A 26,862-nucleotide genomic window follows, 5' to 3' on the forward strand; every position below is an offset into this window, starting at 1 on the left:
CGTCATCCATACTAGTAGGGAGTGGGGTTTGTGGAGTCAAGGAGAAAAGAGGAGGTGGAGGGCGAGGAGGAGGAGGAGGACTGTGGGGTCCTTGGTGCTCTCTGAGCTTGGTGGTTTGCTTGCAGATGTTTCATCACCCAACTAGGTACCATCATCAGGGTTAGAAGGGAGTGGGTGTTTGGAAGGGAGGAGAAAGAGAAAGGGGAAAGGGGGGGAGATGGAGGACTATGGGATCCTTGGTGCTCTCTGAGTTTGGTGGTTTGCTTGCAGATGTTTCATTACCCAACTAGGTAACATGGTAACCTCACAGTTGTCCTCCTCTTCCTCCTCCTCTCCACAAACCCCACTCCCTTCAGCACTGATGATGTTACCTAGTTGGGTTATCAAACATCTGCATGAAAACACCCAGCTGATCTTCACATGGGTGGGAGTGCCAGAAAGCAGAATAGCAAGTACCTGGTGCAAATGCATGTGCTGGGCAGCTGCTCTTCCAGTTTCCAGCACATGCATGCACACCGGCCACTTCGTATTCTGGTTTCTGGCATGCATGCTCCGCAAAGACCAGCTGGCCAGTGCACATGTGCACACCAGAAACTGGAAGATCATCTTCCCAGTGCACGCATGCACACCTGGTGGCTGCTCCTCTGGTTTCCGGCATGCACGCATGCGCTCCCATTTCGCCAATCAGTGCCGAAAACACTGGACTAGACATACCCAATTCCTGCCACCGTTCAACTTCTCTTCTTCTTTGATTTAGTTTATAAAGTCTAGTTTATAAAATGAGGAAGATCACTATGGCTGCTCTGGAAATGTCACATCTAATTTCCCTGTTAGCATTGCAAAAGGAGGGGAAAGGATGTGACATGCCAATTCCGGACGTTGTACACGAAGCGAGTCGAGCATGAGAGGCACAGAGATCGGTTGGGAGCAGAGCTCAGTGAGAAGACTGTTGCTCCTTTGCCTTGCACTTTTCTTCCTGCAAGGTCCAGGTGGAAGAAGATATTTGGAAGAACGTCCCGAAGGGAGTGGAGTTGAATTCAGAAGGAGATGTTGTTGTTAGTTGCGAAGTTGTGTCTGACCCATCGTGACCCCATGGACCATGTTCCTCCAGGCCTTCCTCTCCTCTACCATCCTCTGGAGTCCATTTAAGCTCACGCCGACTGCTTTGGTGACTCCATCCAGCCACCTCCTTCTCTGCCGTCCCCTTCTTCTTTTGCCCTCCATCTTTCCCAGAATTAGGCTCTTCTCCAGTGGGTCCTTCCTTCTCATTAGGTGGCCAAAGTCTTTGAGTTTCCTCTTCAGGATCTGGGCCTTCTAAAGAGCAGTCAGGGTTGATCTCCTCTAGGACTGACCGGTTTGATGGCCTTGCAGTCCAAGGGACTCGCAGGAGTCTTCTCCAGCACCAGAGTTCAAAGGTCTCCATTCTTTGGCGCTCGGCCTTCCTTATGGCCCAACCTTCACAGCCATCCATTGCAACTGGGAAAACCAGAGCCTTGGCTCTGAAGGAGATAGCCTATTAGTTAGGGATGGAGGGAAGAAAAGAGGACCAGCAAAATAGAAAGAGGGACCACGTCAATGCAAAGGAAGACAGAGATGAGAAAAAAGACTGACTTAGCAGCAGGGATGAGATTCAAAAAAATTAGCAAAGGGTTCTCTGCCTGGTTGCTGGGTGGGCATGGCCATGGTGGACGTGGCCTACTCAGCCTCCTGCACAACAGCAGGGTGCATATTTTTCCTTCTCCAGGCTCTGGAGGCTTTCCTCCAGCCTCTGGGAGGGCGAAAACCTCTTCCCCCGAACTCTGGAAGCCCTCCGGAAGCCGGAAATGGGACCAATTCTGGACTTCAGGAACTTCAGGGAGGCCCATTTTTTTGCCCTTCCAGAGCCCCCACTTAGGCCTTGCACCTACCTGGCATCCAAAACGGGCCACCTGAAGAGTCCTGGGAGGGACAGGGTGGGGTGGGCGGGGCCAGCCAGTCCTTGCAACTATCAGTTTGGTGAACCAGACGTAAAATCCCTGCTTAGCATTGTCCATCTCAGATACTCAGTTTTAAATCTCTCCTGGCATAGTTTATGCACAGTTAGAGGAGGGATGGAGATTGAAGGTATACCTCTACCATCTCTACCTTATCTCTTCCAATAGAATATTCGTAGCTCACTGTTGAGCTGCGGGCTCCTTGTTTGCTAGCAGACATTTCATTAGCAAAGTAGGTAACATTATCAGTGCCAGAAGGGGGTGGGGTCTGTAGAGAAGAGGAGGAGGAGAAGAGGAAAAGGAGGAGGAGGACGAGGAGGAGGACTGTGAGGTCCTTAGTGTTCTCTGAGCTTGGTGGTTTTCTTGCAGACATTTCATTACTAAACTAGGTGACATTATCGGTGCTAGAAAGGAGTGGAGTCTGTGGAAAAGAGGGGGAGGGAGGAGGAGAATCTCCCTCCCTCTCCCCCTCCCCACCTCTCTCTTTGTCCCTCTCATCACTTTGGAAATTGTTTCATCAATTTCATTCAAGAATTGCGGAATTCTTTCACTCTAGCAGCATTTCCAGCCTGAAAATCTGGAGACATCAACCAGATTTCCCCTCAACCTCAATCTAAACCACATAGATTGAAGCTCCTTGAATCTCACATCATAATCCTGATTTACAGTGATTATTTTTAAAAGCTGATTGTGGCATTCAGGATGACTTTTCTTGGTTATATTTGATATTTTTCTGGTCAGGGATGGAGAGAAAGGAATGTTCTTGTTGTTTTTCCTATTTCCTGTTTGGAAATATCAGCAGGACATCATGTGTAGGTTTGAATTGAGTCTTCAATGCGATGGACAGATTCTGTTTGAGAGGTACAGCGACTGAAGCTTCTTAAAGCAAAATCCGAAAGCCCAGTTGTCTCTAAAATAATAGCACTTTGGGACAACCATTACTCAGGTTAAAGAATGAAAACCTTCATAGATATTTGTACAGGTAATTCTTCACTTACAACCATTCATTTAGTGACTGAAATTGCAATAGCACTGTAAAAAGTTACTTATGACCTTTTTCTCCCCACATTTGCGACCTGTTGGAAGAAATCTGGGTTCAGTTTCAAGAGGGGAGAAGGATAGTGGAAACATGGTGGCTGTTTGGAAAGACGGTTTAATGGTGGACAGGATCACATGGCTTGAGCTCCTGGGCAAAAAAAGACGGAGATAGATTTATACCCTCTCTTGGAGCTTCCTGTTCCTGTGCAAGAATGTATTCTGATTGGTTGCCTGATTCCCATGGGGCCATGCAGGGGTAACTTTGCAGTGTCTTGAGTTCCAATCTTGGTTGAATCTTGCTGGGTGATGTAATCTCCCCAGGTGCCATATGCTTAGTTCTGTTGCTAGATGGGTAGAGGACTAACCCTACCTTTGTTGGATCCTGATAACACCGTTATAAAGGGGTTCATGCAGAACTTTGTTATTCAGCTGCATGAACACATCATGCTCCTGCTTAACCCAAAGGGCATGGCCCTAAAAACTCTTCAATTGACAGGTTCTGGAGAACCAGTAGTGGAAATTGTGAGTAGTTCGGAGAAATTTTGAGTAGTTTGGAGAACCGGCAAATGCCACCTCTGGCTGGCCCAAGAGTTGGATGGGAATGGAGATTTTGCAGTATCCTTCCGTTGCCATGCCCACTAAGCCACACCCACAGAACCAGTAGTAAAAAAAAATTGAATTTCACCATGCCTTAGATGATATTCTGAAACCCAAGTAGTCCAATTTGGTTTTGTGAAATTCACATTTTGATAATTTCACAAACAGCTTGGCATCCAATAATTTTCTAAGTACTTGGTGCACCAAATTATCTTGCTCTTCCATTGTTTTAGTGTATATCAGTATATCATCTAGATATACAAGGATATATAATATTCTGCCGTTTTAATATTTCCGAGAATATTTCATTTTTTCTAGGAGAGGGGTGGGTGCTAACTTCCTACAGACCATTGAAGCATCCCCATGATCACATGACTGAAATCCAGAGGCTTGGCAACTGACTCATAGTTATGACAGTCACAGTGTCCCGGCGTCAGGTGATCCTGTTTAGCGACCTTCTGACAAGCCAAGTCAGTAGGGAAAACAAGATTCACTTAACAAGGATGAGTTACTAATTTAACAAGTGTAGTGATTCACAATGACTGTGGCAAGACAGGTTGTAAAATGGGGCGAAATTCACTCGATCTATGAATTTCAAAATAGGACAACTCACCCCAGACAACTCACTGTAGGAGAAGAGTTGCACTAATGTCGAAGAAGTAGTTGAATAGAATCCTTAAAGAAAGAATGCCTAAGGATGGACAAAATGAAATATTTTTTTTAATTATTTGAAAGAATTAAATGGAATTAAATGGAAGTTGGCCATGGCGAGTTGACTCCCATTCTGAAATGTATTTAACAGATGTTTTGCTTAGCAGTGGAAATTTCAATTGTGGCTGTAAGTCAATGACTATTTCGTAGACTCCTTGGTTTTCTAGCTGGATTTTGTCTTTGGGGTTTCTTAAGATGTTGGCCATTTTTTGGTCAGTGTTGAAGGCTGTCTTGATATTGTGTTAGTGGAGAATTTTGCTGATTTTATCTGTGGCGCCTTTGATGTAAGGGAGGAGGGCGATGCCGTCGTCCTGTTCTTTCACTTTCGTGATTTGGTCACAGGGGAAAGAAAAACTGGACAACTTCCTCACACATCTCAACAGCCTACACCCCAAAATACAATTCACCATGGAAATAGAAGCAAACAACCAACTTCCCTTTCTGGATGTCCTAATCTACAAAAAACCCAATGGCTCCCTAGGACACACCATCTACCAGAAAAAAAAACACACCAACAGCTACTTAAATGCACAATCCCATCACCACCGTGCACAGATCAACTCTGTGGCCAAGACCCTCATCTCCAGAACCAAACGTTTAGCCGACAAAGACCACCTGAAAACTGAATTGCACACCCTCACAAACGTATTAATTTCCAACAGATTCCAAAAAAAACCACAATTACCAACCTTATCCAAAGGGGGACTCCCGCCAAAAACCAAGACACAGAACAGGACAACGGCATTGCCCTCCTCCCTTACATCAAAGGTACCACAGATAAAAAAATAGCCGACATCTTAAGAAACCCCAAAGACAAAATCCAGCTAGAAAACCAAGGAGTCTACGAAATACCATGCAAAATCTGCCCTGCAACATACATAGGACAAACGAACAGGAGAATAAATGCACGCATACAGAACACAAGAATGCAGTAAAAAAAAAGAAAAAACTCCCTCCCTTTTCCAGCACCTTAAAGCTACAGGACATGAAATTAATTTTGAAGCAACCAGGTTAATCTCCAAAACTAAACACTTCAACAAGAGAATAAATACGGAAGCTATCAAAATAGAGAAACACCCCCACAACATAAATAAATGTGACAATACCGCCTGCCTACCAGACATCTGGAAACCAGCCCTAGTCAACAAACGAGCCCCCACCCACCACCCAGGTTGTTACAACACGAAACAACAACAGACACACAGCCAGCACCAATCAGCACCAATCTACCAATCATGATACAGCCACACAACCAATCATTCCACTTACTGAAACAAAGCCATCACTCCACATACCCCCACCAAGAGTTACAGAAAGACCGCAGCTCCGATCACACTTTAAGCCCAAAACCCAGCCTGTAGATGGCGAGTGAGACCTCGCTGAAATGTTGCCAAGACAATCTCAATCTTACATGGGAAAATACATACATACACACACACACACACACACACAGACACACACACACACACACACACACACACACACACATGTTTTTCTTTTGTTAAAGCACCTGGTATGCCCAAATATGGGAGGGAGCATACTGCTTCCCTTTTTGTATGTATATATGTTCCAGCATAACTCTTGAGCGCCTCAAGCAATTTCAACCAAACTTGATACACAGATGACTTACCCTCTGGAAACAAATACTGTGGGGCGGGGGAGAAACCCCTGGTGTGTGTGTGTGTGTGTGTGTATTCCAGCATAACTCTGGAACGCTTGGCCCATTAAGGAGAGTGAGTGCAGCATCCTAGAGCAGCAATTGTTTGTGATGTCATGGGAGGGAGAAGGGAGAGCCTGGGCCGTTAAGGAGAGTCATTTTGTATGTATATATGTTCCAGCATCCTAGAGCGGTTGTGATGTCAATTCCTTCTGGAAAGCCAGCTGTGACGTTCCCCCTCCAGTGGACCAATGGGGAAGCGCCTAATGGATTTGGTGCAATGTCCCATGGTCGTAGACAGGATGGGAAAGAGGAGCACATGGAAAAGGGAAGGGAGAGGGCAGCGATGATGGGTGTGGAGTAGGGTGAAGAAGCAAAACTATCAGACAAACGCTTCGACGTCTATAAATACCTAGGTAACGCCAGGTTATCAGTGTGTGTGTGTGTTTGTGTGTGTGTGTGTGTGTGAGAGAGAGAGAGAGAGGGAGGGAGGGAGGGAGGTGATTCCACCTGCAGGAACTCACTGATGAATCATGGTTTCTATTGTGGTTTTTAAGATTCTGTACATTATTCAAAAATGTTTGCATTGAAATGCCCATTGAAGTCTGTGTGATGCACGCATCCTTGGTTGTGCTTTGTTGCCAGGGATTTGATATTAATCTTGGCAATGGAGGGATTTTTAAAAATTTATATATAACATTCCCTGAGTACAGGAACACGTTCAGCTGAAGAAGTTTTACTTGCATTTCTCTAGCTACAAATATCCTCCGGCTGAACAAGATTCTCCCATACTTAAAAGAAAAATAAATCAACCCCTAGGAAGATTTAGGATAAGCATCTATGGCAGCAAAAGCACGGAATTCAAATTAGGAGAGGAGGAGGGGGGAAATCAAGCCATTAAAATAATGCTAATCCTTGATTTATGACTGGTTGCTTAGTGGCTGGTTTTGAAGTTGCTGCAGATCTCCTCAAAGCTATTTCTAAGCCAGTTTCAAAATTCCCATGGCTTCCTTTCCGTCACGGGATTGAGTTTATGCTGTTTGCAACACCCAGGGTAGTCACGCGACGATGATTTGTGAGATATTTTTGCATTTAAAGATAGTCCTCGACTTATGACCTTAATGGAGCCCAACATTTCTGTTGTTAAGTGAGACAACTGTCAGGCCTGCAGTCATCTTTTCTTTTGGGTCTTTGGCCTGCCACACTTTCTATTATTCTACTATGCATTTTCTATTGTGGGAAAATGGGAGTGGGGATTGTACAGAGTTAGACGATATGTAGCCATAACAACATTCTTTCTAGAAAGCCAAGGTCATCCTTTGTCTCTGCACCTCTGCACCTGAACAGAACTGGATGGGAGGAACTGCCAGCATGGCAGTGGGATATTGGACTGTGTGATGGACTTGTGGGTGTGGGGGCAAGATCTTGAACTTTCATCTGGGTGGGGAAAACCGGGAAGCTTTCAGATTCGGCTTTTCCCAGATGTGCCAACACGGCTCTCTTAAATAAATTGGAACTCTGAGCAATCCTTTGCCTCAGACTCTGATTTAATTTTGGATGCTATTTGGAAACCTGACAACCACAACCGTCTCAACAACAGAAATGTTGGCCTCAATTACAGTTGTAACTCGAGTGAGTCCCCAACCCTGCCATTTCATCGCCTTTCTTATCAGAGTCATTAAGTGAGTTGCTGCAGTTGTTAAACTAGTCACATGGTGGTTAAGTGAATCTGGATTCCCCCTGGCTTTTGCTTCTCAGATGGACACAAAAGTGTGACCCCGGGACACTGCAACCGTCATAAACCTGGGTCAGTTGCCAAGTGTTCAAAGTTATCACATGGGCATGCTGCAAAGGTCGTAAGTGTGAGAAACAACCATAAGCTACTTTTTTTTTCATATCCGTTGTAATTTCAGACAATCACTAAACGAAGGGCTGTATGTTTTCTTCTTGATGCAATTTTATTGTTTTATATCACAGATTCCATTTCTATATTGAACACCGTGCTTTCTAGGTGTCCAATGTGTTAAAATATAAACATCATTATAATCATGTACATATAAACACAGGGTGTGTCAAGGTTCCAAAGAGCATTCAAAAGTAAATCAAGAGTCCGAGGCAAAAGGTTCCTCAAAGTTCCAATTGATGAAGAGAGCCATGTTGGCACATCTGGGAAAACCTGAATCTGAAAGCTTCCCGGTTTTCCCCACCCAGTTGAAAGTTCAAGATCTTGCCCCCACACCCACCAGTCCATCCCATGGTCCAATCTCCCACTGCCATGCTGGCAGCTTCCATCCATCCAGTTCCGATCAGGTGCAGAGATGCAGAGACAAAGGATGACCTTGGCTTTCTAGAAAGAATGTTGTTATGGCTGCCTATCATCTAACTCCATACATTTCCCCCTCCCATTTTCCCCACTATAGCAACAGCATAGTAGATTGAAGTGTGGCAGGCTAAAGATCCCAAAGCAACCTGGCTGTGGGCCTGACAGTGTGTTTTCTGTGTCCAACGTGTTAAAATATAAACCTCATTCTAATCATGTACACACAGACATATATGAGATAATATCGATTCTTATTGAAAAGTGTACTATCTTCCATTATAATGTGCATTATGTAACCATCAAAATATTTACTACTCATTTCTTTCTTTCTTGTGTAATCCGTATTTCACATAAATCCACTCATCTAACCTCTGTATCCGTCAACTAACTCTTTGTAGAACAGTTCCCATGTCACAAAATATTCCGAATCAAATATTCACGCCAGTTGCGCCTTCCACACAGGTGTGCATTTGCACAGAAATAGGTGCAAAATGTTTAAAAAAAGAAAATAAATAAATAAATGTGTGCAATTACAATTGCTCTGCGCATGCACAGAACTGAAAATCAAGATAGTGGCCCCGTAGAAGAACCGGTTTCAGGGCGTAGCAGGTTTGGGTGGCATCCAGTTCTAGCGATACAGGACATCAAATTACTACCGGTTCATCCGAACCAGTCCAAACCAGTAGGGACCCACCTCTCTCCTGCCTGCTCTTAGAATATGTAAAATTAAATATGTGTTTACCTTTATTATAATCTCCTGGAATGGCTGTATGTTGAGAACTCCCTGCACTTCTGGTTTCTGGCAACAAAAAAAATGCCCCCTGGATCTCATGGATTTACTTAATGACCCCAGAGTTCACTTAATGGCTGTGGCCTTTGCTTAACAAAAAGGTTCTAAAATCACGCAGTGACCTGCTAAGCGGCTGCCATGACTTATGACCGCAATTCCAGGTGGTCGCAAGTTGAGAACTATCTGTCGTTCGTATAAAACGTTGCTCAAGGGAGGATCCCTCACGAGCGTCTTGGTATTTTCCATCTTCTCTCTTTCAGAATACGGAAAAAGTGCTCGTCCCTTCGGTCACGTTGATCGTTGGCTGTGGGGTGTCTTCCTTAACCCTCCTTCTCCTGATCATCATTTATATCTCGGTCTGGAGGTAAGGCTTGGGCTACTCAGCATCAAGTATTTCAACTTCCTTTTCTCTCTGGAAAAAAAGAAAGCTTGCAGGGGCTCCTGAAAAATTAGACAGAGGTGTAGTGGCCTGTCGGCCGTCAGCCCGTCCAGCAGCCGAATTAGAGGAGGAGGAAGAGGAGGAGGAGGAGGAGGAGGAGGAGGAGGAGGAGGAGGAGGAGGAGGAGGAGGAGGAGGAGGAGGTAGGGAAGGCAGGATCAGCATCAAGGCAGCCTGAGAGCTCTGGGGGGGAGAGGGAATGGAGCTGACAGAGAGAGACAGAGAGAGAAAGAGAGACAGAGACAGGGCCTGGGCCATCCGTCAGCCCTCAGATGGTGCTGGGAAAAATGTCCTTCTGGCTTCAGTTCCAAGTGGGGAAAAAGACACTGGAAACACAGAGGCTGTTTGGAAAGATGGTTTAATGGTGGACAGAATCACATAGTTTGAAGATCTTGGGTGAAAAAGAAAAGAAAAAGGATGGAGATGCTGAGAGTTGCCTGGGTTTTATGCCCTCTCTGGGCTTTTGAATTTGAGCTTATATTCTGATGGGTTGTCAGACTCCCATGGGGCCATGCAGGGGCAGCTCTGTAGGCTGTCCTGAGTCCTAGGCTTGGTTGACTCTTGCAGGGTGATGATGTAATGAAAGGGCTTCCTATTATGGCTCTGCCTGAAGGAGGTAGATCTTTGTTATGAAGAATATACTGGCTCAGGCCTTAATGGCCCATTGACAAAGGTGGGGGGGGATGAGTTTCTTCCTCACTTTTAGGGGAAATATTCTGCCCTTTTAACATTTCCTAAAATATCTCATTTTCCTAGGAGAGGGGTGGGTGCTCACTTCCTACCATGGAGAGTCAACAGCCCCCAAGTCTGGAGGTGGCTAATTAGGAAGAGGAGGAACAGCTGGATCCAGTGCCTGACGCACAGATGCAGAGAAGAGGAGAGCAGTGGGAATCTATGGGCAGGTCCTTGGGACAGAAGAGCCACCACTGCTAGTGAAGCCCTAATCTAGCTCTGGGGATAAAAAACAGGGGCAGAGATGAATATATGTGGCAGACAGCTATTCATCTTCCAGCTGGGCAGACTTGTTAGCTGGCATTGAGAGAGACACTTTTTGCCAGGGCTTCTGGCACTCCTGTTAAAGGAATCCTTGAGTTCACTTCAGAAGGTTGGTTGGGTTTGGAGAGCTGCGTCAGAACAAGATTGTCTTGGTGGTGATGGTGGTAGAGAGTAAACCAAGATTTAAAGCAACAGATCGTGAGCTTGGAAGTCCTTCAGCCTACTAGGGTTGGGCCTTGGGGCTACCAGTTGTTAGACCTTAGCAATGAAAAATCAGTTTCATGGAAAGGGTCATCAAATGACCAGATGAATGCTAAGGAATATAAATCCTTCCATTCCCCACCATTCAACCAGAAATGGGGAAGCTTCTTGGATGAGAAGTGAAACTTTTTCAAGGGTGAAACCAGCGCAAGAATTTCCAGTTGTCTTTTGCAAAAATCACCTTTGGGATGTTCATAGCATCTCCTTCCTCCAAATTTCATCCTCCCGACAATCCTGTGAATTGAGTCAAACTGAGAGAGGAGAGGGTCTCAAAAGCCTCCCAGTGAAGTTCTCCAACTAAGGTTGGATTCCGGATCCTAGTTTCGTGCCCTAACCCTGTGATGGCAAACCTAGGGCACATGTGCCGGAAGTGGCAAGCAGAGCCATCTCTCTGGCCATGCCGTTGCTCTTCCAAGTTCCGGTGTGCACATGCTTGCCGGCCAGCTCGTCTTCACACGTGTGGGAGTGCCAGAAACTGGAAGAGCAGCTCCCTGGCATGCATGCACATGCCAGGAAGCTGAGCTTCCAGTTTCCCATGCGCACATGCGCACTGGCCAGCTGGTCTTCCAGAAACTGGAAGGCCAGGTGACTCACAGGGGAATGCCAGAGAGCAGAAGAGCAGCTCCCCGGCACACATGCATGGGAGCACTGGAAACTGGAAGAGCAGTTCCCCGGTGCATATGCACATGCCAGGAAAGCTGAGCTTCCAGTTTCCGACATGCACATGCGTGCCAGCCAGCTGGTCTTCATATGCGTATGCACCCAAGAAACTGAAAGTCCAGGTGATCTGCTCTTCTGGTTCCCAGCATTCCTCCCCACCTGTGCACATGCTCCCATTTTGGCACTCGGTGCTGCAAAGGTTTGCCAACACTGTCCTAACCACTACACTACACTGCCTGTCCTATTGAAAGTCGAAGATTGATGCGCTTTCCTCTCCTCCTGCTTCCTTCTTCCCTTCCTGCAGGTATATTCGCTCCGAACGGTCGGTCATCCTGATCAACTTCTGCCTTTCCATCGTATCTTCTAATGCTCTCATCCTCATTGGACAGACTCAAACCCGGAACAAGGTAATTCTAACCCTGTATCCGGAATTGAAACCTTCACGGCTGATTCTTTCCTTTCGTTCTGCTAATGATTTGGGGCTCCAAAACTAGGACAAGCGGGGAGACGTCCATTATCCATCTCTTTGTCAGAGAATGTAGGAAGCACACTTAGGGGATTGACATGCCTACGTGCCTCCATACAAAGGCACTTGAGAAGATGCTTTCTAAGCGCTCTTTGTTTGTCTCCTGCCCTGAAGCACGAGGCAAGGACAGGACTGGTTCATCAGGTTGAATGAATCCGGTCCCTCCAGTTGCAAAGGAGAAAATGACCTAAATGGAGAGAATATCCCACTTAGCATGTGAGATATAGAAGAGATCTCAAGAGATATAACAGACACTATATGAAGAGATGTCTGTTTCAGGTTCTTGAGAAAGACTTCAGAGGTGGACAAAATAATGCCAAATCTGGCATTAATTAGATATATAATAAGCAGAGGTGGTTTTCCAGCAGGTTCTGACCAGTTCTGGAGAATCGTTAGTGGAAAATTTGAGTAATCTGGAGAAACGGTAAATACCACTTCTGGCTGGCCCTGCCCCCATCTATTCTCTGCCTCCCAAGTCCCAGCTGATTGGGAGGGAATGGGGATTTTGCAGTATCCTTCCCCTGCCATGCAACTTTTTTTCTGGGATGGTTTATGGACTGCTGCCTTGGACAGGGGGTTGGGCTAGATGACCTCCAAGATCCCTCCCAGCCCCATGATTCTATGAATAAGTCATCTGCTCTTCCCTAGAGCCTTTTGTTTTCATCCTCTGTTAATCCTGAAGCCAACTGATGGCCTTGAATAAACTTTGGTTCATATAAACTAAGTAGGGCAAAATGATGGAGTTGGCAGACTCTATTGATTCAAGTGGTCCTTTCAAGCAATTTAGATATAGAGGAGAAGGAGAGGGAGGAGGAAGAGGAGGAGGAGGAAGGAAGGAGAAGGAGAAGGATTTGGGGATCCTTGGTGGTCTCTAAGCTGTGTTGTTTTCTTGCAGATGTTTCATAAGCCAACTAGGTCACATCATCAGGGCTAGAATGGAGTAGGATTTGCAGAGAGGAGGAGGAGAAAGAGATGGAGAAGGAGGAGAAGGAGATGAGGGTCCTTGATGCTCTCTGAGATTGGTTGTTTTCTTGCAGATGTTTCATAACCCAACTAGATCACATCATCAGGGCTGGAATGGAGTAGGATTTGCAGAGAGGAGGAGGAGAAAGAGATGGAGAAGGAGGAGAAGGAGATGAGGGTCCTTGATGCTCTCTGAGATTGGTTGTTTTCTTGCAGATGTTTCATAACACAACTAGGTCACATCATCAGGGCTGGAATGGAGTAGGATTTGCAGAGAGGAGGAGGAGGAGGAGGAGGAGGAGGAGGAGGAGGAGGAGGAGGAGGAGGAGGAGGAGGAGGAGGAGGAGGAGGAGGAGGAGGAGGAGGAGACTGTAGGATCTTTGGTGCTCTCTGAGCTTGGTGGTTTTCTTGCCTACATTTCATAACCAAACTTTGTAACATCATCACTGCTAGAAGAGAGTGATTTTGTTGAGAGGAGGAGGAGGAGAAGGAGTGGGAGGAGGAGACAACTGTAGGATATTTGATGCTCTCTGATCCTGGAGGCTTTCTTGCAGATATTTCATTACCAAACTAGGTAATATCATCAATGCAGTGATGTTTCTCATCCACAAATGCTGGTCTTCATATCATTTAGGCTTCCCATTTAATCCCCCAGCTCTCTCTTCTCTTTCTTGAGCTTTGGGACACAGTATTCCATCTATGCCATCTGAGTTGGACCTTCCCTTCCCTTTCCCAAAACAAGAGTTGGCATTTCATTTTGAACAGCAGCAAATCACCCTGCTTGGTTCATTAGGAAGAGAGCTAATTACCATTCACACGTCTGCCACCCAACCAGATTCCCCCCCCCCCCGTGGTGTTCAATTTGAACCGTAGGTCTAGCCATCTTAGCATCCCTTCCACCAAAATAGATACTTTATGAAAGGATTTTCTCATTAAGAGAACATCTAAAACACGTCTTTTTATCAGCATCTGTTAGTCAAAGATAAGGATACGTTCAATTTCCCGGCGCTGTGTTTCTCCTCTTTTAAATATTGAATCCTTAAATCAGTCTGTGTTGCCTCTGCATTGGAGGCAATATAGACGTGTCGATCAACGGCACTGCATTTCTTTAAAATGCTGGTCTTTTTTAAAAAAAATCTGTCGTACTTTTTAAAAACTTTTTTTTTTACTGATACTCATAATTTCCCTAATACCGGTACGTGAATTTGGGATGCCTTAAAAAATGGAATCAGAATAGATAAGGATATATGCTTCAAAACAATGGTGGGTTTCAATTTATTTTACTACCAGTTCACTCATGCAATACTTTTGCGCATGGAAGCTTTCAAGAAGAGACTGGATTGCCATTTGTCAGAAATGGTGTAGGGTCTCCTGCTTGGGCGGGAGGGGGGGGATTGGACTAGATGACCTACAAGGTCTGCTCCAACTCTGTTAATCTACCTTGATAACCAGCATCTTAAGGTTCACCCAGAAGCTAACTAGCAATCTTTCCCCATGTCCTCATATCCCGGATGAGCTAGAGATTGCAGACGGTCTCCAAAGGCAGTCCCAAGTGGCCCTCTCACTAAAAGAAGCTGACACCACAGCATGGACCTAACTCCAGGGCACCTCCTGACTTTGCAAGGAGAGGGAAGGATGCCCTGCTTGCAGTCACCCTAGGCCAGTGAGGGCAAGCCATGTGAGCATGTCAAAAAACCAGAAATTGCCTCTTTTGAACACTGCTGGCAATCTCTCCAGTTCTTCTCTCCTCTCTGAACCTCTCTGGAAGTCATGTGAGAAGGCCCTGCTCTTGTGGGGCTCCAGAACTCCCAAAACTCATGCAAGATTGATTTTTGTAGACTTCAGAGGATCACATCATCTTTAGAAGCTACAGATGAGCAGGCTGTCAGGGTTCCAAATAGCATCCCAAAATAAATCAGAGTCCAAGGCAAAGTATTGCTCAAAGTTCCAATTGATTAAGAGAGCCATGTTGGCACATCTGAGAAAACCCAAATCTGAAAGCTTCCCAGTTTCCCCCACCCAGTTGAAAGTTCATGATCTTGCCCCCACACTCACAAGTCCATCCCCTGGTCCAATCTCCCACTGCCCTTCTGGCAGTTCCACCCATCCAGTTCCGGTCAGGTGCAGAGGTGCAGAGACAAAGGATGACCTTGGCTTTCTAGAAAGATTTTTGTTATGGCTACATATCATCTACAATCCCCACTCCCATTTTCCCACAATAGAAAATGTATAGAAGAAAAATAGAAAGTGTGGCAGGCCAAAAATCCAAAAGAAAAGATGGCTGCAGGCCTGACATAGGTCTCTCTTGTGCCTCTTCCAGAGGGTCCGGAGGACTGGTGTGCCACCAAAAATGACATGCCGCATCACCTGTGACATGCATGTCATGGGTTCACCATCTCCATCCTAGAATATCTGGTTGACCACTGCAATGTTGGGTTAGGATGGGTCTAGGATTGCAATGTTGCCTCCAGAAGTTGTGAATGCCCCAACACTGGAAGTCTTGAAGAAGATGTTGGATAGCCATTTGTCTGAAACGGTATAGGGTTTCCTGCCTAGGCAGGGGGTTGGACTAGAAGACCTCCAAGGTCCCTTCCAACTTTGCTATTGTATTGTATTGTATTATGACCTTACTGTCTTATATTGCTACAATTACATCATTTCCCTTGATTTTATTCCTTAGTATGGAGAGATCAAGGGCAGGCTACATATTTTGTTTGGGCCAATAAGTCCCTTCTCCCCATGCGTTTGGTGGCATCTAAGCCAGCATCAGCAGTAGATGCCACTGTCTTCTGCATTTAGCAAGAGCCAGGGTGGGAATCTAGCGATCTGGTCTATGTTCCTCAACATGACAGCCATCCAGGTGTGGAAACTTCAACTCCCAAAATGACTCAACTCCATTGTCCTTGCTGAAAATTGTAGGAAGAGAAGCCCACACACCTACAAGGCATCCAGACTGTTTTTCAGTTGTCCTAGATTTTTAGAGTGTTCCTACAATGTGGTAATTATCACCTCTGTTTATAATAAAGCACTTTATAGGGGGGGGGGGGGAAGCTGGACAAACTGTTAAAAGGATTAGAAAGCAGGAGATAAGCAATGACCCATGTCTGTAACACAGTCCTTTAGCAGATCCAAGACGATTCCATAACAATTTGTACTCTGGTTCAAGTGACTTTGAAGGCCCCAGGTGGCCTCAAGGGCTCACAGAAAGAGGGCTATTGACCAGATGACTGCAAAGAAATACAGTCCTTCCATTCCCCACCACATACACCATCCTGTCAGGACCTATCTTTCTATCCCCCCCATCATCCAGTCTCAATCGATGAAGCTTCTTGGATGAGAAGCAAAACAACTTACAATACAATACAATAGCAGAGTTGGAAGGGACCTTGGAGGCCTTCTAGTCCAACCCCCTGCCTAGGCAGGAAACCCTATACCGTTTCAGACAGATGGCTATCCAACATCTTCTTAAAGACTTCCAGTGTTGGGGCATTCACAACCTCTGGAGGCAACTTCTGTTCCAGTGATTAATTGTTCTCACTGTCAGGAAATTTCTCCTCAGTTCTAAGTTGCTTCTCTCCTTGATTAGTTTCCACCCATTGCTTCTTGTTCTACCCTCAGGTGCCTTGGAGAATAGTTTGACTCCCTCTTCTTTGTGGCAACCCCTGAGATATTGGAACACTGCTATCATGTCTGCCCTAGTCCTTCTTTCTCTTAAGCTAGACATACCCAGTTCCTGCAACCGTTCTTCATATGTTTTAGTCTCCAGTCCCCTAATCCTCTTAGTTGCTCTTCTCTGCACTCTTTCTAGAGTCTCCACATCTTTTTTACATCGTGGCGACCAGAACTGAATGCAGTATTCCAAGTGTGGCCTTACCAAGGCCTTATAAAGTGGTATTAACCCTTCACATCATCTTGATTCTCTCCCTCTGTTGATGCAGCCTAGAACTGTGTTGGCTTTTTTGGCAGCTGCTGCACACGGCTGGCTCCTATTTAAATGGTTGTCCACTAGGACTCCAAGATCCCTCTCACAGTTACTACTATTGAGGAAGGTGCTACCTATACTGTACCTGTGCATTCCGTTTTTGTTGCCTAAATGTAGAACCTTACTCTTTTCACCATTGAATTTCTCCTCCTCCTTCTTCCTCTTCCTCTTTTTCTTGTTCCTCCTCCTCTTCCTCCTCCTCCTCCTTCTTTTCTTCTTCTTTCTCCTCCTCTTCTTCTACTTCTTCTTCCCCTGACTCCTCTTCTTCATCCTCCTCCTCCTCCTCCTTCTTCCTCCTCCTCCTCCTTCTTCCTCCTCCTCCTTCTTCCTCCTCCTCCTTTTCCTCTTCCTCTTCTCCAGTTGCCTTTAAAAAAAGAGTATGTTTGTGATAAGAGTCAACAGAATTCAAGGGAAATTGGGGTTTGTTTGTCACTATGTAGGGATTCTAGACTGATTCCTCATTTGACTCCGCCCCCCCCAGGTTCTGCCAACTCCTTCCCCTCCATAAACTGAATCTTAAAAGCAGTCTTTCCTAGCTTGTCCTACTTTTGCATGCCTCTTCATGCCTCTTCATTATTCAACATTTATATATAATGCATGTCTGTATCTGTCGTCTGTCTGTCTGTCTGTCTATCTATCTATCTATCTATCTATCTATCTATCTATCTATCTATCTATCTATCTATCTATCTATCTATCTATCTATCTATCTATCTAATTTCTGTTTATCTGTACCTGGACATCTTCTCTGCTTTTTCCACACTCCACTAACAAAGGTACACTTTCCATGTGGCATGGAAAGTGTACCTTCCGAATGACACCCCCCTCCCCATCCTTCCATTTTCAAATCCCTTTGATGATGAAAGGAGCATAGAAAAAGAGATATATTGTTGATGTCAATCACAAGAAAGTGTGTGTAGGGGGGAAGTTTCCCCCTTACATACTCTCAGCTGCTAAATCATGCTTGGTCAAGCATTAATTGCCTGCTTCAGAGGACAGGGAAAAAGGCTTCACTTCTAGCAGCAGAAGAAAAAGCAGTGAGATGGGTTAGGAAATCTCATGAAATGCTATAGAATCGTAGGCAGAGGTTTCTTCTCCCATCTGTTTATTCTTGATCCTTACCAAATTTAAACGACATAAAAATTGCAACATCCAACATCTGTTGGGAAAGATCCCAGTTATAATTTTAAGAAGTCTACGAGCACATTTTTAAAAATTGTTTTTCCCCTCTATAACATCTTACAATCATCACATTAACATAGCTGTGTCATTATACCTGTATGTATCAATCTTATATCGCTGCTACATTTATATACATTCATCTACAGTTCTATACATTTCTCTGTTGCTTCTCAGCTGAATTAACTTTATTCCTGTTATGCAACAATTTATACCAATTATCCCAAATTTCATAGTATTCGGACTCTTCTTTATCCTATAATCTTAATGTTTAACTTGTCCATTTCTGCACAATCTAGAATTTTCTGAATCACTAATTCATCTGGGGGAATGTTACTCTGTTTGCAACATTGGGCAAACGGTATTCTGGTTGTAGTCAACAGGTGTATTAATATATATTTAATTTTCTTTCTATATTTCCCCTTGGTTACTCCCAGCAGAAAGAGTTCCGGTTTATATTCTTTTTGTTCCTCTGTAATTTGTTGTATCCATTTCCAAATTTTCATCCAATACTTTTGAGTTTCCAGGAAGCTCCACCATATATGATGGAAACTTTCTTGTGTTTCTTTTTCTTTTTTTTTTTTTGCACTTCCAGCAAGTTAGATTTATGTTCGGATACATTTTGGCTAATCTAATTGGTGGTAAATGCCAATGATAGAACATTTTGTACATGTTTTCTTTGTATGCTACTGATCTGCAAAGAAGAGGGAGTCAAACTATTTTCCAAGGCACCTGAGGGCAGAACAAGAAGCAATGGGTGGAAACTAATCAAGGAGAGAAGCAACTTAGAACTGAGGAGAAACTTCCTGACAGTTAGAATAATTCATCAGTGGAACAAAAGTTGCCTCCAGAAGTTGTGAATGATCCAACACTGGAAGTCTTTAAGAAGATGTTGGATAGCCATCTGTCTGAAACGGTATAGGGTTTCCTGCCTAGGCAGGGGGTTGGACTAGAAGACCTCCAAGGCCCCTTCCAACTCTGCTATTGTATTGTATTGTATCTTGTTAATTTATAATTTGTGTTCGAAATTCTTTCCAAATCCACTACATCTATATTATGTCCAAAAATTTTAGCCCACTCTATCATGCAACCTTTAACTACTTCTTCTTCCAATGTTACTTTAAGAAGAAGTCTAATTGTCTATGGAGATTCTCAGTCATCCAGGTCATAGTTGTCCCAAAATTGCATTGTTTTTTTTTAAAGTGGCAACTGGACTTTCTGGTTTTTTTTTTCTTTGAAGACATTCCCCTTCTCATCCAAGAAGCTTCTTCAGCTCTGACTGGATGGCGGGGAACGGAAGGATGGATGTTCCTTGCAGAGGAGCTAGTCATTTGCATTTTAGGGAAAAGCTTTCCTACCCAAAACCCATTGACAATATTTGACAGGGAATTCTAAGAAAAACGTGATAAATGCACTTTTATGCCCTTCACTTTTTTCCTGCTTTTGAAATATTACGTTTAGCAACAATAAAAAGAGAAATGTTTGTAATATCATTTCTCTCTTTCCTTCCCTCCCTCTCCCTCCCTTTCTCTCTCTTTCCCTCTCTCCCTCTCCTTCCCTCTTTCTTTTTCTCCCACTCTTTCCCTCCCTCTCTCTTTCTCTCCCTCTCTTTCCCTCCCTTCCTTTCCCTCCCTCTTTTTCTCTCTCTCTCCATCCCTCTCTCTTTCTCTTTCTCTGCCTCTTTCTCACTCTCCCTCCCTCCCATATCTCTTTCTCTCTCTCTTTCCCCACTCTCTCCTCCTCTCTTTCCCCCTCTCTCTTTCTCCCTCCCTCCCTCTGCCTCCCTTTCTCTCTCTCTTTCCCTCTTTCTCTTTCTTTCTCTCTCTTTATCTCCCCACTCTCTCTTTCTCTCTTTTCCTCTCTCTTTCTCCCTCCCTCCCTCCCTCTGCCTCTCTTTTTCTCTTTATCTCTCTCTCTTTTCCTCTCTCCCTCTTTCTCTCTCTTCCCCTCTCTTTCCTTCTCTCTCTTTCTCTCCCTCTTTCTCTCCCCCTCCCTCCCTCCCCCTGTCTTTCTCTCTCTTTCTCCCTTTCCCTCCCTCTCTTTCTCTTTCTCTCTCCCTCCCTCCCCGCCGCCGTGGGAGAAACATGATGGGGCTGGGCTGGGTTGGCAGCATGCGTTCCCACAGGGAGGGCTGTGAATGCCATCTCTGGCACACATGCCATAGGTCCCCACCCCCCGTTCCACATCATCTGAACCCGAGGAGAAGTTCTTCTTCGCACCTTTTCCAAAGCCTCAACATCTTTTTTCTGTAATGCTTGTTTTTATTGAACAATTTTTATTTGTTTTTGAACAAGGACAAACAAACATAAAAATAAAAATACTCCATCTTCCATTACAAATTGTAGAAAGTGTGTCAGTTGGTTACAGTATTTCCATGCATCTCTTCCATAGTCACCACCTGCTTTTCATATCAAATCGCATATTTTAAATTCACCTATATTCATGTATATCACGATTATTGTATCTCAACCTTAATTTGACTATAATTGTTTTTACGTCCTTTCATATATAATATTCAAAATCTAGAATAGGATTATATGATAACATTCCTTTAAACCATCCTAAGATCATCCAATCACAATACATCTTTATAACATATTCTAGATAAAACTTTTAAACCTCCTCTCATAATCTCCATGTGTTGTTCATATAAAATTCCATATTATCAAACTGATATATCTATATGTATTGTTATCATTATTAATCATTATTTACCTATAGCTATTGTTGCTTCATTTTATACATACTACTAGTAAACTAAATTTAGCTTAATATTTTTTATACATTTTCATTGCATAAGCCTGTATCCCTCCAGCAATAGTACGATCTTATATCTCTTGCCATTTGTAGCATTAATGTTCTAGTTACTTTCTTAATAAATCTTATATAAACCTCCCTTGGCAACATGCTGTTCCTTTCGTATCTCACAAAAGCTTGAAACCCAACATCTGCTCTTTCCATCAGCTTATCTTTGGTTATCGCTAGTGCTTCTGTCAAGATTTCTCTCCTTCTCTCCGTCAGTTTTTCTCTCTTTTCTTCTTCTGGGCTTTGAAGTCTGGAGTAGAGTTCCAATCCATGTACCTCCCCTTTCCATATTCCGCTCTTGCCATGACCAACCACACTCACTTTGCTAATGCTTTTTGTTTTAAGGCTGACCCACCCCCTCCCTTTTGCTCTCCTTCTCCAGGTGATCTGTACCTTGGTGGCCGCTTTCCTCCACTTTTTCTTCCTCTCCTCCTTCTGCTGGGTGCTCACCGAAGCTTGGCAATCCTACATGGCCGTGACGGGCAGACTACGGAACCGGATCATCCGTAAACGTTTCCTGTGCCTCGGATGGGGTGAGCCTCCCTTGCTTAAAACACTTGTGAAAGTGACAATCTATAGTTTGTGACGCAGCCTATACACCAAGGATGGCGAACCTTTCCAGCACCGAGTGCCCAAAGTGGAACACATGTGCATATGTGCATGCTGAAAACTTAAAGACCAGCTGAACAGCCTGTTTTTTGGCCATTTGGGGGGGGGGGGCATTTTCGGCCTGAAAAACGGCCTGTTTTCAGGCAGTTTTTCAGGCTGTTTTTGGCTGTTTTTTGTGCCATTTTCCAACGCTCTGGCACCTGCGAAGCCCAGTTGTCCTGAAGAGCAGCTGGTGGCAGTGCACATGCCCACCCAGAGGGCTCTGTGTGCCACCTCTGGCATGTGTGTCATAGGTTTGCCATCACGGCTATGAACTGAATGTGAATCTACATGTGGTCCAAATCACTGCAGTCCTTAAGTTGATCACGCAGTTGTTAAGTGAATCCGGCTTGGCGGTTGACTTCGCTTGCCAGGAGGTGGCAAAAGGGTTTTGCATGACCACAGGGCACGGCAACTGTCATCAATATGAGCCAGTTGCCAGGCATCCAAATGTTGATCCCGTGACCATGGGGTTGGTGCAATGGCCATAAGTGTGAAAAATGGTCGGAAGTCCCTTTTTCTCAGTGCCATGTGATTTTGAATGGGAGCTTCATCACTGGAGGCTTTCAAGAAGAGACTGGGCAGCCATCCATCAGAAATGGTGTAGGATCTTCTGCTTGGGCGGGGGGTTGGACTATATGACCTAAATGAACAGTTGTAAGTTGGGGACTATTTGTACTAAGTTGGTGCTAGATAAGAGCCAACACGGGACAGAGAACATGGGACGTGGTGGCTCAGTGGCTAAGATGCTCAGCTTGTCGATCAGAAAGGTTCGACAGTTCAGCAGTTCGAATCCCTAGTGCTGCATAATGGAGTGAGCTCCTGTTCCTTGTCCCAGCTTCTGCCAACCTAGCAGTTTGAAAGCATGTAAAAATGCAAGTAGAAAAATAGGAACCACCTTTGGTGGGAAGGAAACAGCACTCCATGCGTCATCAGCATTGAGTCCTGCTGTCCACATGACCATGGAGACGTCTTCGGACAGCGCTGGCTCTTCGGCTTTGAAACGGAGATGAGCACCGCCCCCCAGAGATGGGAATGGCTAGCACACATCTGCAGGATAACCTTTTACCTTTACCTAAGAGTCAACAGAATTCAAGAGGGATTGGACTTAGACCTTTAATGGGAATGTAATGACTCTAGGATGATGACTTGCTTAACTCTGCCCCTCTCCCCCCTCTGCCTGCTCTTCTCCTACTGTCTCTGCAGTCAAAAATCTCAAGAATTAGCAACTTTATATTGAAGTTTTAAAGAGGCTAATCCCAAATACTGTGTCAATGGTGCTTTAGATTCCTGGGTGGAAATCTTTCCTAGCATCTTGTATCAAATACCCATTTGGGATGTTTGGACATGAAATAGTGTCTATCTCTAGGCTGCATCAACAGAGGGACAGAATCAGATCACGTGAAGTGTTAATACCACTTTATAATGCCTTGGTAAGGCCACACTTGGAATATTTGCATTCAGTTTTGGTTTCCATGATGTAGAAAAAATGTGGAGACTCTAGAAAGAGTGCAGAGAAGAGCAACCAAGATGATTGGAATGCTGCATCTAGTTTTGGTCACCACAATGTAAAAAAGATGTGGAGACTCTGGAAAGAGTGCAGAGAAGAGCAACAAAGAGGATTAGGGGACTGGAGGCTAAAACATATGAAGAACGGTTGCAGGAACTGGGTATGTCTAGCTTAAGAGAAAGAAGGACTAGGGGAGACATGATAGCAGTCTTCCAATATCTCAGGGGTTGCCACAAAGAAGAGGGAGTCAAACTATTCTCCAAGGCACCTGTGGATAGAACAAGAAGCAATGGGTGGAAACTAATCAAGGAGAGAAGCAACTTAGAACTGAGGAGAAATTTCCTGACACTTAGAACAATTAATCAGTGGAACATCTTGCCTCCAGAAGTTGTGAATGCCCCAACACTGGAAGTCTTTAAGAAGATGTTGGATAGCCATTTGTCTGGAACGGTATAGGGTTTCCTGCCTAGGCAGGGGGTTGGACTAGAAGACCTCCAAAGTCCCTTCAAACTCTCTTATTCTTGGGAAGGCAAGGAAGCCAGAGAGAGTGAAAACAAATAGGCCGCGCATAAGTGAATCGATCATTTAACTAGGAAGAAAATTGATGCTTCTCGTAGACGTTGGGAAGGTATTGGATACAGATGCGTTTAGCCTTGAGAAGAAATTGTTAATTGGGATACAATGTCAACACTTAAATGGATGTCACAGGCTCTCTTTAACAAAGGATAAACATGGGTAAAAACTAATTATAAGAACGGGAATCACAGAATTAATAATTGGCAGCTCCTGTGCAGAGATCACCGTGGCACAGCTGAACTTCTCCCCAGATGGACGTCAAGTGAAGCCCTGCATTCTATTTTGAGGTCTACCTTCTTTGAAAAGAAGAGCTGAATTTCCTCTTGGCTGTAGCCCCCCACCCCCACCCTCCCCCATATTTTTTATGGTGGACCAATGTACGTTTTCGCCATCTGGCTCCCCATGCTTTCCTTCAAATAAAGCTGATATGGAGAAATACAGATTTGGGATATCTTAGAGCAGATGGTTAAGGTGGGAAGGATGATGTGGGAGAAGGATGAACTTGAGGAGGATCTAGGACCTTGATGGTGAACCTATGAAATGTGTGCTGGAGGTGGCACATAGAGTCCTCTGCTAAATTCCAGGTTGCTTCTCTCCTTGATTGGTTTCCATCCATTATTCCTTGTCTGGCCTTCGGGTGCCTTGGAAAATAGGTTTCCTCTCTGTGGCAGCCCCTCAAATATTGGAAAACTGAAATCCTGTCTCCCCTGGTCCTTCTCTTCTGGTTCTATTTCACACAAATGCCTGTCCAGTCTCTTCTTAAAAGCTTCCAGTGTTGGAACATTTATAACTTCTGGAGGCAACTTCTGTTCCACTGCTTAATTGTTGCCACTATAAGAAAATTCCTCCTTATTTCCAGGTTGAATCTCTCCTTGGTCAGTTTCCATCCATTATTCCTTGTCTGGCCTTCGGGTGCTTTGGAAAATAGCTTCACCCCTTCCTCTCTGTGGCAGCCCCTCAAATATTGGAAGACTGCTATCCTGTCTCCCCTGGTCCTTCTCTTCACTAGACTAGCCATGCTCAGATCCTGCAACCATTTATCAAATGTTTTAGCCTCCAGCCCCCTAATTGTCTTGGTTGCTCTTCTCTGCACTCATAACCCTGATAAATATGAACCAGTTGCCAAGAATAACATGATAATGTGACCATTGGGATGAAACAATGGTTGTAAGTGTGAAAAAGGCCATCAGTCGCTTTTTTCAGTGCCGTCGTAGCTTCAAACAGTCATGAAACGAATTGTTGCAAGTTGAGAGCTACCTTTGCCTGAGATTTGCTAGGCAAGAGGAAAATGTAGATGTTTCAAGGCCAAAGCCTGGTCCATTAAAACAAGCTCAGATACTTGGGACAATCATTGGCATTGGTAGTGTTAAGTAATTAAGCTCCCCGTTAGGAGAGCGGGTATGCAGAGAAGCGTAATGAGAGTGATATGGAATAACACGCACAAACCAGCACACAGAGATACTGAATAGTATAAAAATATAGTAGTTTACTATGTAGAAATATAGAGGTATTCAGAGTTCAGTTTACAGTCCAAGTCATACATGGTTCAGTAATTCAGTTATCAATATTCTCAGTTTAACACACAAAACAGCTAAACAGTAGCAAGACTCAGTAACTCACGAGCAGTATCAAAAGGTATCCACAATCAGCTCCTAACAAAACAGAGAGCTAACAGCCATTCTGGCTCCCTCTTATAGCTGCTTCAGGTAACAAACCAATTACACCTTTTAAGCATTTAAAGTAACAGTAAAGTAATCATAGCTTATATACATTGCCAAGCCAAGCCTAGGGTTACATCCCTAACAGGTATCCTTCAGTCTCAAAAGACGATGGTATCATGCTCTGGGAAGAGATCAAAGCTGGAGTGTCCTCTCCAGAGCATGAAGCCTGGGTCGATTAATACGGAGGATAGATTGTTACCCAAGCAGCAGATCCCCTCTCTCCATGTTGCTGAAATAGTCCAATGGAACGGCAGAGCCGATACGATTGGTTCCAGCTGCATCACAGGAGTGACCAGAACGTGGTTGCACACAGTCACAAACTGCTTCCGGGACTCCGGCTCCGGATGTTGCCTGGAGGTTGCCTCCTGAAGCCTTTTCCAGGAGTGGATAGATCCACAAGGCAGAGGAGGTTTGTAATCGGAGTTTCCCTTCTCCTAGAAGATGGTTCTGCTGCTTTATCTTCCGTTGGGGCGTAGAGCCCTCTTCCGCCTTCAAAACCCTTGACCGTCTTCTCCTGTAACCCTGGAAAGGGGCCCTTACGAGGGGCTACCAGCTGGACCAGCTGGACCAAGGTTTTTTTTAAGGAGGTGTTACTATAAAGAAGAAGGGGTCAACTGGTCATGATCATGTAAAGTATTAGTACTGCTTTATAAAGCTCTAGTAAGACTACACCTGGAATACTGCAACCAATTCTGGTCACCATACTACAAACAAGATGTTAAGACTTTGGAAAAAAATCAGAGAAGAGCAACTAAGATGATCAAAGGCCTGGAGACTAAGTAAGTAAGTAGGTAAGTAAGTAAGTAAGTAAGTAAGTAAGTAAGTAAGGAAGGAAGGAAGGAAGGAAGGAAGGAAGGAAGGAAGGAAGGAAGGAAGGAATGAATATTGGATTGGATTGGATTTATTAGATTTATATGCCGCCCTTCTCCCAAGGACTCAGGGCTGCGTACAGCATTAAAAAACACATAGTACAAAAGTTAAAAGGAAATTAGAAACAGTCCAAAAAACAAATCCAATTTATATAACACTCACATTTTAAAAATTAGATAAAATTAACAGGCCAGGCCGGCTTGCTGGAAAAGCCAACTTTTTAGGGCGCGTCGGAAGGACCGGAGGTCAGGGATTATGCAAAGCTCCGGGGGCAGCTCATTCCAGAGGGAAGGCGCTCCCACAGAGAAGGCTCTCCCCATGGGGGTCACCAGCCGACACTGTCTGGCCGATGGCACTCTGAGGAGGCCAACTCTGTGGGATCATACTGGACGGTGGGAGGCTACTGGTGGCAGTAGGTGGTCTCGCAGGTATCCTGGGCCTAAGCCATGGAGCGCTTTGAAGGTCATAATTAACACCTTGAATCGCACCCGGAAGACAACTGGTAACCAGTGCAGGCCGCCTAAAACGGGTGTAACATGGGAGCACCTAGGTATCCCCATGACAACCCGCGCGGCCACATTCTGGACCAGCTGAAGCCTCTGGGTGCTCTTCAAGGGCAGCCCCATGTAGAGAGCATTGCA

General features: G+C 44.7%; 1 protein-coding gene across 6 annotated transcripts in view; it reads left to right on the forward strand.

Moving 5' to 3' along the window:
- The window catches only part of LOC309391050 (adhesion G protein-coupled receptor B1-like), a 132,143-nt gene that overhangs the window by 56,084 nt on the left and 49,197 nt on the right, over positions 1 to 26,862 (forward strand). For all 6 annotated transcript variants that reach the window (XM_081951094.1, XM_081951096.1, XM_081951095.1 and 3 more), the window contains exons 4-6: positions 9,347 to 9,450; positions 11,746 to 11,848; positions 21,279 to 21,429. In XM_081951094.1, the coding sequence (XP_081807220.1) occupies positions 9,347 to 9,450; positions 11,746 to 11,848; positions 21,279 to 21,429 (358 nt within the window). The remainder of the gene's footprint in view (positions 1 to 9,346; positions 9,451 to 11,745; positions 11,849 to 21,278; positions 21,430 to 26,862) is intronic.

The sequence above is a fragment of the Natrix helvetica genome, assembly GCF_964273705.1.
Source record: "Natrix helvetica genome assembly, chromosome: 4".
NCBI classification, from domain to species: domain Eukaryota; kingdom Metazoa; phylum Chordata; class Lepidosauria; order Squamata; family Natricidae; genus Natrix; species Natrix helvetica.